Source organism: Eurytemora carolleeae, unplaced genomic scaffold (genome assembly GCF_000591075.1).
Source record: "Eurytemora carolleeae unplaced genomic scaffold, Eaff_2.0 scaffold2474, whole genome shotgun sequence".
NCBI classification, from domain to species: Eukaryota; Metazoa; Arthropoda; class Copepoda; order Calanoida; family Temoridae; genus Eurytemora; species Eurytemora carolleeae.
In genome coordinates this window covers 1-12,914 of record NW_019398370.1, presented here as the reverse complement: position 1 = coordinate 12,914, position 12,914 = coordinate 1, and the positions used below count along the sequence as shown (strand labels likewise).

Below are 12,914 nucleotides of genomic sequence, written 5' to 3'. Positions count from 1 at the left end.
ACCCCCTTCAACCTCCCTCCCCCCCTTCCCCCCCTACCTCTACTCTCCTCCCTTCTATCTTATCTTAAAACCCTCATCAATTTTTACTATTCTTTCTCCTTTAACACGTTTTTACATTCCCTGCAGTTGTAAATATACTTTTTTCCATGGCAAATCAGCAAGTCATTGTGTTATTACTTTCGAACCCATTTTTTCATTAATTAAGATTAATCTGATCGTGCTATTGTTAATGAAACGATATGTTTGGACATTGTTAAAATATAAATTGGTTGTATTGCACTAAAATTAAGAAAGTTATGACAAAGTTTAATGTTTGTTGTTTTAGCTTAGTTGAGCAAATATGTGATTTTGCAAGTTTCACGTTTACAAGGTTTAAAGAATTTTCTTGTTTTTACTGTGCATGTTTTGGAACATCTTTTTGCATAAAATGTTATTTTATCAATACTTTTATTTTTTCACGAACAATCCCGTTAAGTTGAAGAAGCTTTATTCCTTCCAGATTTTCTGTTTAAGATTAATTAAGTAAAAAGTATTGGCAGTTCACAGTAGAGCCAATTCCAGGGCTCTATTCATTATACCGTTATATGCTCTAAACTTTAGTTTTTAGAGGGGGGGGGTCTATTCATTATACCGTTATATGCTCTAAACTTTAGTCTTTTAAAGGGGGGAATGTCTATTCATTATACGTTCTAAACTTAAGTCTTTTAGGGGGGGAGGTCTATTCATTATATGCTCTAAACTTTAGTCTTTCAGGGGCGGGGAGTCTTTTCATGATACACTCTAAAGTCTTAAGTTACGGAAGTATTTCTTGATGATGCTGCAGCCTGCAAGATTGTTTTTCAAGTTCAATTTTACAATATTTAATTTTTAGCATTTTTTCCCTCAGTCTCTGTTAGATAACTACTTTTCTAAATGAACAAAACAGTTTAAAATTGGTGTTATCCCTAAAATGAAGAAAAAATAACACAAATATGTAAATTGATAATAAATATTATTAATAAAAAAGATAATTTTACGAAACAAATTCTTCTTATAATCAATCTTTGTCAATAATAACTATTTTCAAGCAAAGAAAAAATATATGAAATTTTATATCAAAAATAAATGAATTTATACTTTTTACAATTTTAACAATGAAAAAAACAATTCATCCAACTTTTATCCAACTATTTAAGAAACAAATTCTTCATAAAAATTAGTCAATAACTTTTTCATTAGTTATGTTACAGATCTAAAAGGAATTGAGTTTTTGTCACAAACTCTGATTTTCTAATTTCAATATCATTGCAACCCAATGTCGTAGACCTTTAATATTTCAAACTATGAATGCTGTTAGATCAAATAATGTAAGTTTGAAATATCATAGGTTTACATCATCAGATTGCAAAGATATAAGGATTTCAAAAATTTAATTTGTGGCAAAGACTCAATTCCTTTGCCTCTTTATTTTATGGCATATTCGTATAACATTTAGTTTTTTCCCTCGTTGCTTGCCATCAAAGTTGAAACCCAGCAAAGGATTGGGTTTGGACAGTAATTTCGGCGCGTCATTATGACCGGTACAAGGGGTCGGTCCAGTTCGCATTTAAATTGACCATTGTCAGCTAGATCAAGAAGGCTTTGACAGTATGCTGAATTCTTCCTCTGCACACTGGGCAGTTCTAGAAAATGAATATTCATAATTATAAAACTATCATTGCCATGAAATGTAATTGTTTAAATGTGTCAGCAGATTAAAAACGTCAAACAAAAGATGATTTTCTATCATATCTTTTTACTAACAAAAAATACGCATTCTTTTTTGTCCTTTATCAAATTTAACGTGACTTTTGATCACTTATCAGCACACCACAAACAAACATCTAAATGCTAAATTCTTATATTTGATCATGAACTTTACACTTTGGAATTATGCTTGCAGAGTCATGGAAAACAACTATTGTACACTTTTCATAACAGTATATTAAGAAATTCTTTTTCAGTTTATTCAATTTCTTTCGTGGATTTTTGTCAGCTGTTTACCTGGAGGGAAACTGTACACTCTCCACAGCTGACCAGATGCCTGCATGGGAGCAGAAGGATAGAAACCTAAACATGTAAAATTATGGTATAAAAATATTTCTAAGTATCTTTAGATCATCAATAAAAAATATATTTAAATAGTTACCTGTTTATCCAAACATACTTTACAAATGAGAGCAGAATTTTCTAAATCATCTGATGATTCAGAAACATTTCTTGTCTTGTCTGATACGGTCTTTTCTAAACAAAACAAAATTTCAATCATTTAAGGGACCGTTCACTAATTTGAGTAATTTTAGGTAAGCTGCCTAACAGCTATTTATATAGTATTAGTCTTGCTTTTTAAAAAAAAACCGTGGCCAGAGAAAAGCCAATCAATAGTTCAGATTTCCGACACAAAGGTATGAAACCTTTAAAAAATTCTTTAAAAATTTATTTTTGACTGTATTATCTTTTAAAAAAAGAAAAGTGCCAATGATTTTTAATCAAATTTTAAGCATCCTAGTTTAACATTGAGGGTAATATTTTAAAAATCTGCTTTTAACTGATGTTAAAATATTTGATCTTACCTTGTTCAATTTCTTGTTTAATTTCTAACTGCTGTCTTTCTTTTTTGTACATAGAAACATTTTCTTTCTTTGTCAGTTCAATAAACTGACAATCAGGGAAGGACCTAAATTATTACAAATTATATTTATGGTTTGGAATTATCAAACCGCAAAACTGTTTTTTTTCTTATTTTATCTTTTTAAAAGTCTAAACCGCAGTCTAGGACGCAGACCTTGAATGGCGCCTAATATTGAAATATAAAAAACAACATGGTAAAACACGTGAATGAGCTTTTAAATGAAATATAGGGTGTTCAAAATATCATACACCATCAAAATAATAAAATAATTTGTTAAACTTTAAGTGATTATATTGTAATTTCTATATTCTTCATATATTTTTTTGTTATTTCTTACATAACTGCAGCTAAAAACCACAAAATTCATAAATTTCACATTTCACCAAACTTGAAATAAATTGGCAAACATCTTTAGATTGAGAGCTAAGAATTTACTTGATATGTTCTTCCATTGGGTCATCTTGAGGTTCCCAGCCACAGAGCCCACCATTGCAATAGAAACACGTGACTTTATCAGAGAATCCTAGATAAAATGATAATTTCGTCTTTATATTAAAACATCAGTCAAAATGAAGAACAGCCTATTTAATCTTAACAACTCTTTAGTAACAACATCTTCAAGATAATTCTCAATAGGAACTTTAAAAAAAAAATGTTATTTTAAGATAACAAATATGCTGGCAAAAATACTGGCATTTTTGGCATTCAAATTAAAATATTTTATATTTTATGTTTAGCTTTATTTCTAAGTGCCAAATTTGTAATTTTTGATTAAAAAATTGTATATTCTCCTTGTTTTAAAACAAAGATGATTAAATTTTTACCTGTGTAAAAAAATCCAGCTTTTGCCATAGCACCAGGTTTTTGATTGAGACCAATAGGCCAATCATTGAAGGTATTGAATCTTGCTGGATATGATGCTAGATGGTTGTGTACTGGTCCATCATATTCTTTTACATGAAAAAACTAGCATAATCTAAAAGATAATCTAAAATGAGAAAATAAAAAAATAGTTTTTCCAAACAGTTGATCTTGATCAGCATTGTTTGTTGTTAGTCAAGAATTATTGTAAGTTGAAAAACTCTTCCTGCACAATGTCTTTGGAAAGGAACTGAGTCTTTGTCACAAACTCTGATTTTCTAACTCTTATATCTTTGCAACTCAATGTTGTAAGTCCTAGATATTTTAAACTATAAATTCTGCTAATTAATCAAAATTTTAAATATCAAAGGTACCATCAGGTTGCAAAGATATAGGGATTAGAAAATTCAATTTTTTTAAAAATCAATGTAGATTTAAAATCACACAAATAAAAAATAAAAAATAGAAAAAAAATGTTAAATTTAAAATTACTTGGAAGCGTTCGGTCGTTCTGTGTTCGACTGTGCTGTATTGGACTTTGTGGTGGCATATCAACATAATCTTGAAGCCTGGAACCAACAACATCTTCACCACCTTGTGCGTCACGGGGATTATCGGTTTCATCTTCTCCTACATCTGGTTGGGAGTTATTAGTTTCAATTTGGTACTCAGGAAGTTGGGAATAAGAGCCTGATTCATTATCTTGGGAATCAGAAGTTGAATTTAAATCAGAATTAAATTGGGATTCATTGCTAATTACTCTTTCATCATTTTTATGTTCTCCTGTATTCCTTAAATGAGCTACAGGAAGAAAAGGTAAAACTTCCATGTTTAAGTTATACCTGTTATTCTTGCACTGAGTTGGCATTTTTTATCTTTATCTTTATATAAACTTTCATTATCAAAACTTTTTTTATCAGCTTCATTCACCCTCCACTAAGCATTCGGTCGGCCTCGTACTGTACACAACTTCTGAGATATATTTTGTACCGTCATGACAATTACCACAAAAACTTTGTACCGGCACGACTTTCATTACTAAACTTAGGTACAGGTGACAACAACTTTCTCAGCATACAATTAGTCTAGTACTCGATTTGAAACTAACTAATTATAACCTCTAGTCAAGTTAAATAATGAAAACCATTAGTAGTTTCATGCAAAACGCTTCCATTTCTAAAGTAATTATTTTTTCGGCCGTTTTACAGCACTAATAATGCTGGAATGATTATTTTACTGATGGGGTAAACTAAATTATAATAGAAAATGTATGACCTACGCTCCGTATCCTCTCATTAGGAATCTTAGTGTAATCTCTCATAAAGCATGTATTAATACAATAGAAACAGCAGTAGAGTTAAAATCGTTTATTTACGAAATTTCAAATTTAACAGTTTCATTTTGACAAACATTTGGCGTTAAATTAAAAGCTTACTTTCAAAGAGGGTTAAAAAATTTTCTGAACTTAAATAACAAGTCAACTTTCTGTTTATATATATATTCGGATAAAATTCATAAAATAATGTCCATTTAAAACTTTCGTCAATTCTTTTTGAGTAACCATCTTTTTAGGAACGGTCGTTAAATTTTAAATATACATTTCGAAAAAAGACGACTTTCAAAACCGTCAGCATTAACTAATAACTTCTGGGTGTCTTATCGTTTGCACTAATGATCGATCGAACTAACGTACATTCGCACTAATGTTCATTCGGACTAACGTTTTATTTGAGGGTTCGGTTAGGTAAAGACAATTTCTAGGCCGAGCGCTGCAGCTAGGGGGCCAGGTGCTGCGGCCACAAGTGTTACTGATCAGCTGACTTTAGTGCAAAAGTACATTAGTTCAATCGGACATTAGTGCAAACGATATAGCACCAAGTTCAGTGGAATACTAACGACTTACATTTTCGTCTGAAAAAGATCTATCTAGGTTATTCTAGACTACATTTAAAGGATTTATAGGATATATTTATCAATCTTTAAAAAAAGTGATAAGGAGCATGCAAAAAAAAACTATTAATAACCAGACATGCATCAACTTCTAGCCAATTTACTAACTTGATTGAACAGCATTTTCTCCCACAAACAGTTCTAATCCTGAAAATAAAGTAAAAAAAACGAAAACAATTCTTAAAATTACAAAAACATGACGTTATCATAGGCAGTCAACATTTAGAACTAAGTTTACTATGTACACATCCAATCAAAAGATTCAAATATTTCACATTTCTTCACACTTCCACAATGTTCCATTTCAAAGTGATGCACTTTTTGACAGTTCTCGTTAATGTTTTGCAGATGGTTTTTTAATTGTTCTTCACAGAAGTTGAATTTCTCTTTGTTTATTGTACGTCAAGTGATTTTTCCTGAAAATAAGTATATGTTAAATTTCAGATTGAAATAAACTTATATTTGCCAGTTCTCAATCTCATTAATAGCTATCATATTAATACATTTAATCATTAGAAATAAAAAATGATTTTCATTGAAGTTTCAATACCAATATTTTTCTAGCTTAACAGTGTTGAAAATTCTTACATTTCTTGCTGCAGCAGAAATGAGCAATTGTCACTTTTGTACAGAAATCACAATTGAAAATAAATCGGTTGTCAAAATTATGGAAACAGGTAAATTTGATTTATTCTTCGCACAAACAAAAAAATAAACGGCAAAACGAAAACGGAACAGATTTGTTTTTTAAAACGGTAAATTTCATTAATTTTTTTTCAACCTAAAATTTTACAGTGGTCCCAAAAAAAATATTTTATACAGTGGTCCCCAAAATATCTTTTGATACAGTTGTCCCCAAAAACAAACTTTTGAAACAAAGGTACCCAAAAAATCTTTTAATACAATCTTTTGATACAGTGGTCCTCAAAAAAACGAACTATACAGTGGTCTCCAAAAACAATCTTTTGGTACAGTGGTCTTCAAAAAAGCTATCTATAAAGTTGTCTCCCAAAACAATCTTTTGATAAAGATGTCTCCAAAATATCTTTTATTAGTGGTCCCCAAAAAATATCTTTATACAGTAGTCCCTAAGAAAATCTTTTGATACAGTGGTCCCTAAACAAAATTTTCATACAGTGGTCCCCAAAAATATCTTTTAATACAATGGTCCCCCAAAAAAATCTTTTGNGTTTTTTCTTTGAATGATCCAAGTTGTTCATCCAACATAATTCAATAATTTTACACTTTTATCTCGTTGTAGTTGTTAAAACAGGGAAATAATTTTGGATTGGTTTATAATCACTGTTTCCTAAGCAAAGGTAGGTCGTTTTGTTTTTTGACGTAAAAATGTGATATTCTTTTAATGAACAAGTTTTACCTAAAATTGATCCAAAATGTATATGTCTAGTAGTCTATCCATAGGACACTATAGTCAAAGGCCATCACACTTAACCTTAACAAGAAAAAATGTATCAAGAACTGCTCACAATGATATCTAACCATCCCATGAATTAAATATACCTAATAAACTACTTCAAAGTGATGCACTTTTTGACAGTTCTCGGTAATGTTTTGAAGATGGTTCTTCACAGAAGTTGAATTTCTCTTGGCTTATTGTACGTCGAGTGAATAATCCTGAAAAATAATACTGAATTCACATTTAAAAATGAGTAATATTTGCCATTTCCCATAAATAACTTAAAATTGATAAATTCAATTTAAGAAATAAAAAATTGTTTTTCTTTGAAATTTCAAGTGAATTGAGCAAGTTACTTTTGAACAAAAACCATAGTTACTTGGACATTTTTTATTCTTGACATAAAAAAATCTACTAAGGGTATCGTTGTGAATTGAAATTGTGTGTACAGGTCCTTTAACGATCGAAATTCAAACACATTTAAACAGTCAAGAACGTTTAATAATAAATTCAAAAAACGGAAACAAATAATTAAGAGATGAATGATTGTGGTGGGAGGAGTGATAGAAGGCAGGTGGTCATAAGCCACGGCATTTTTCCCCTCCATGCCAAATATTAGATTTTTTTGTCTTCTTGAGGCTATGGGCCACAACCGTTTGGTTTTCCAGGCTACAGAATTTGAGTCTTTCAGCAGTTTTACATTTTTAAATAATAAATATAATGCATTAAAATTTTGATTTTCAAAAATTCTGCAAAGTCTTGCAAAGAACTTTATATTTAAGTGTTAAATTAAAATAATCACAACTCCTTTTAGTGTTTGTTATTTCCTTTAATGCGGCACAATTTTTAAAAATTGCAATTCCAACCAACTAAGTTTATCATTTAAAAACGTAAAATCTGCCAGATGACTTAAATGCTGTGGCATTGAATGGTTGTGGCTATTGGCTGCTGGATGACACAAACGATAAGATGTGGCATGGAAGGGGAAAATGTTGTGGCTTATGGTCGCCTGCCTTCCCCCCTTAGGGAAGCGATCTATCTGAAAGCCCTAGTTTAAGGGCTTGTCATTGAAATATCAAGTGGCCGTAGATTTAAAAATATGGACATGCCCGATTTACAACAGTACCCTTGAATCCTTTATCTTCTCAATTATGTGGAAGATATCCTCGTTTACTGACTATAATTCTGAAAATTCTTAATTTTTATTGCATAAGAAAAGCAAAAATACTTTTGAAGTAAAGTCACAGTTGAAAAATATCTGTTTTAAAATCAGTATGGATGTCTATTTCATTCTCAATTAAACAAAGATTATCAGGGTACCCTTGTAAATGAGACATGCCACTTCATGAATAAAAGGCCAATTTTTATCACACCTATAGTAGAGATCGGCGCGTTACGCTTTTGGTTTCAGTAAAATTGTTTATTAAGAAAAAAACTATTTTTTTTCTTTAAAAAAATGTTCCAAAACATCGATTGATCAGTGCAAGTGTAGTATTTTAAAAGTTTGTTAAAAACTGTTTGATTATTAAAAAAACTATTATTTCTTCAAAATCTTTTGGAAATTTCTTTCGTTCATAAAAAGGATATTTTCCATTGAACATTAATTAATGGTGCAGTTTTGGATTTTTTTGTTTGTTTAAAAAAATATTGTTTCTAGTCTTTAATTCAGAATTTAAGAATGGGTTAAATATTTTTTACTCACCATGCTGAAAGCTGAAAGCGGGCTTGCATTTGCAGTCTAGTGCAGGTTAAAAAAGGCTATGGTTTGTAAGGCAGTCATCCCGGCATACACTTCAGAAAATCTAAACAGAAATAACAGTTTAAAATTATTTAATACTAGGAACCTTTAAAATTTACAAAGGATTGGAAATGTGAAAAAAAATTTAATTTGTATTAAAGTTACTGGTTGTATCCGTTAAAAAAATGCAATGAGTTTAAATAAGGTTGGGAGTGCAGGTGGTTTGGAGTTAAAAAGTAGACTTACATATAATAACATAAAGGGTAGTCAGGAAGAATAGAGCTAGGGATTGAAAGGAAGAGTTCTTGTCCTCAGATATAATCCAATCCTGTTCCACACTTATCACCCTCAATCAAAGTAGTAGTAAATCATAACTCAGACACAAAACCAATTTAGGTTTTACAAAATTACATAGATCATTTAAATAAGATGGTAGATGAAGATTGAATATTGGGAGAAGGCCTCCTAGGGCCCCACCCTTCTAAAAGAAAAATTTGGGGCGCAACTACAGAGAGAGCAGGCACCTTATGTCCCTTTTAATTAGATTTTTTTAAATGGTTAAATTTTTTTTTACACATTATTATGAAAGTTATGAAACTTATCATCATTAATCAAAGTTGTAGGCGATCCTAACTCAGGCACAATACCTAAACTTAATGTAGGTTGTTACTAAACTACATAAATCATTAAAATAAGATGGTGTTTGAAAATAGTCCCTTTTATTATCAATAAAACTGGATTTACAAAACATCATCTTTATTTACAGAGCGTCCCATATCATATAGAATTATCTCTACGCTATAAAGACTAAAACACCCACATAATACTTGAAAACCAAGCATTTTCTGCAAGAATTTTTTTGACATGGCCTTATTAAATTTTTTAAACGATTTATTTTCCTTAAATTTTTAGACAGTCGCGGAAATCATAATTTACAGTCAATAACAATCCGATATACTGTGGGACACACTGTAAAAAACTTTCATTCATTGAACGTTAAAGTTATGTTCCTTAAACCTTAATATCATATTAAGTTTAGTTTTGATTAGTAAAAAATTCAAAATATTAGTCAGAATGTTTTACCTTTATGACCAATTAGTACAGCTATCATCAACATCTTCATTTCAGTAGTTCCTTATATTCAGGTACACTGTACAGTACCTTAGATTAATTAAGATTTTAAAGTTTGAGTTTGTATGTTTGTATTGTAAAAAATGATGTTTGGAATGTTACTATTTTAAAGATCCAGGAGATGTGCAAAAATGTGCCATCAATATGTTATAAAAATAAGATATTTTTTGAAGCCAAAATTTAACTCAAAAAATGCTTGGCGGTTCAGAGGGAGGGGTTGCTGAGCCACATGAAATAGCCAGCCGAATATCAAAGTTTTCATGTAACTCATGCCGGCCTCACTTCCTCTCCCTTAATTGGTTGAATTTACCTTTGGCAAATGATCTCATGAATTCCATTCCCAGGTCTCATTCGATACAGATCAACTTTATCATATTTTAGAATTTAAAAAGTTTAAATTTGTTAAGTTATTTAAAAGTGTCCAAAACAGTAACATTTTCACCTCTATGAACTTTGCAATTTTAAGTAAAAAAGCTTCAATATTTAGATTTAGTCCTCTTATATATTTTATTTTAAAGAATCATAAACTGTTAAATATTATGAATCCCAAAGTTGCCCTGAACATAGCCCTGAAATAAACATCAAATAATTTTCTGTCATGGAAATTCCAGAAAATTTAATTGCAAAGGATATCAAGGAAATTCTTGATCTAGTGAAAAGTGGTTTAAAAATGAAAGGCAAAGTTAGTGTCCAATTTTCTGCCAGAATTTTTTTCAGAATTACCAGAAAACAGAATTTTGGTCATTTTTGTCTCGAAAATTCCAGAATAACCAACTACCAACAGAAAATTTCCCAGAATTGACGGCTTCCGGCGAAATTTTAAATTCATTGTTAAATTGAATTCAGCATATAAAAAATGCTGGATATTCAGCCAGAAAAGGTGTTAACAGCACCCTTATCATCAGAAAAAAAATCTCTGGCAAATTTCCAGCGGAAATGGAAACCAAATTTCCCGTAGGATACTCTAAGCTAAGTACTTTCAACTCCTCATAGTAGATATTTTTATGGAAATTGTTTTAAAGGGGGGGGGGATAAAACTTTTATAATAATAAAAAATAACCTTTGTGTTGATTTTCTTCAAAGATTTGTGTTTTCTTCTTACAGCCTAATTCATTTTTGCAAGTATGACCATTGACCATCTAGAAAAAATAAAGCAACATTTAACAACAAATGCATCTGAGTATAGAAATTAGTAATCCCTGTCTGTTTATTTATAACAATTCGATCGATTTGCCTCAAATTTTGATTGAGAACTTGGTAGGAAAAACAGCGGGAATCTGTTTAGCTTGACTTAAAAATTCTTAGATAACTTTTAAGAGAAAACTAAGGTACTAGACAAAGCTGGGTTCCCAAGCTAGTAATACAATATGGATGCAAAAGCTGCCCTTACATGAAACAATTTTTATCAAATGTATTCAAATCAAATTTCGTTTTTGGTCAATACAACATAATAATTCAAACTTTTAATAATGTTTACATTAATGACTAAAATGATTTGATACAGTAGAAACTGAAAAAAGTTTATAAGATATAACCGAACAAGCGAACAGACGAGTAAAGAATATAAATAGTGTGAGAAACAGAAAACTCTGGAATAAGAGGGCGAATTTTAGATTAAGTTATGACTATAAATGTGTGTTAAAAGTAGTTTTATTTGTTTCGTTTTCTAAAACTGCCAATTATATTTATAGTTTCTTGAAACTGCTTTATGATTGTTTTAAAAAACAAAAATGAAAATTTTTCCGTACCAACTCATTCATGTAGGTGGTTTTTGTCACACATGGTAGCGTTGTAGTAGGTTCATTCCTTAACTTCTTCTAAATAAAAAATCTTATTTTATTACATAATATTAAAATCTATACTTAAAAGATAATCAGTAGGTCGGAAACTACGAAGAAATGAAACTGTTGTCTAACCTCAGATTCATTTTTCCCCAAATCCCTTCCAAACTAACTGTAGACAACTTATCATTTTTCCTGAAACAAGGATTGTAACATAAACAGATTATAAACTTCGTACATATTTTAAGTTGGTATACGAGGTGTCACTGAATAAAAAGTTTGTTTAAGGTTTTTAGCCTAGTAAACATCAATGTAATGTGTTAGAGTGTGCTCCAGTAGGTACGTCACCCATAAATGGGCAGATATATTACTGCAATAGTGTACATGGTAGGTTAAATGCCCATAAATTGCAGTAAGGGTCATCGTTCAAACATTTTAATCTTAAACGCCGTTTTAGCCTTAAAAATTTAATTAAAAATTTAAACAAAAAATTTAAATTTAAAAACCCTCAATTGTCATTTCTATCATTGAATATNTGTCTCAAATAACCTAACCCGTGGCCGCAGCGCTCGGCCCCCTAGCCTGTCCTACCCGCAGCGCTCGGCCCAGAAAGTGTGGCCGCAGCGCTCGACCCCCTAGCCTGTCCTAGCCGCAGCGCTCGGCCCAGAAAGTGTCTTAACCTAACCTAACCCTAAATAATAATAAATAAATGGATATAATTGACCATGTGGCCATAGCGCTCGGCCCCCTAGCCTGTCCTACCCGCAGCGCTCGGCCCAGAAAGTGTCTTAACTAACCTAACCCGTGGCCGCAGCGCTCGACCCCCTAGCCTGTCCTAGCTGCAGCGCTCGGCCCAGATAGTGTCTTAACCTAACCTAACCCTAAATAAATACTAATTTAATTGAAAATTGTTGAAAAAGTGGTCATGTACAAAATTGATAGGACGGGGGGGGGGGGTTCAAAAAACGTGCTCTAGGACGGACCCCGATTTTGGTTTAATTTAATTAAATAAAATCTAAACAAAATTCTTATACTATCTCCGGAAATATTGACAGCACATACTTTTTGATTGGACATACAGGGTTACCCACAAAGGACGAGACTTCAGAGACGGCTCTACGGAATTTTTAAGTACATCTGTCATATTCATCATTCCCTGAAACTGATTAACTGATTAAATAAGCCATAAAAAGGTTATATTCAAGGCAAACAAATTAAATATCTTTGAATCCGTATATTTTTTACAGGTTTCAGGTCGTCTTGATAGTCTCATTCTTTGTGAGTAACCCTGTAGGTTGATCGGATACATTGTAAAATACATACAGGGTGTCCCACGAAACATGACAATAGGAAGACGACTTGAAAGTCGTCTTTGGTATTTGAATT

At 31.2% G+C, this 12,914-nt stretch overlaps 1 protein-coding gene and 1 long non-coding RNA gene across 2 annotated transcripts; both read right to left on the bottom strand.

The window, feature by feature from the left end:
- Positions 1 to 1,594: 1,594 nt before the first annotated feature.
- LOC111717285 (putative inhibitor of apoptosis) lies at positions 1,595 to 4,394 on the bottom strand. Its single transcript, XM_023492786.1, has 7 exons — positions 4,004 to 4,394; positions 3,475 to 3,600; positions 3,086 to 3,173; positions 2,592 to 2,695; positions 2,168 to 2,262; positions 2,023 to 2,088; positions 1,595 to 1,661 (listed from the first exon to the last, which is right to left on the bottom strand). The coding sequence occupies exons 1-7, from the start codon at positions 4,377 to 4,379 to the stop codon at positions 1,605 to 1,607; spliced, it is 912 nt and encodes a 303-aa protein (XP_023348554.1). The 5' UTR covers positions 4,380 to 4,394; the 3' UTR covers positions 1,595 to 1,604.
- Positions 4,395 to 6,674: 2,280 nt separating this feature from the next.
- Positions 6,675 to 12,000, bottom strand: LOC111717284 (uncharacterized). Its single transcript, XR_002768737.1, has 8 exons — positions 11,664 to 12,000; positions 11,496 to 11,564; positions 10,808 to 10,886; positions 10,058 to 10,316; positions 9,700 to 9,777; positions 8,581 to 8,680; positions 6,983 to 7,096; positions 6,675 to 6,914 (listed from the first exon to the last, which is right to left on the bottom strand). It is a non-coding gene; the product is annotated as an uncharacterized LOC111717284 (long non-coding RNA).
- Positions 12,001 to 12,914: the final 914 nt, after the last annotated feature.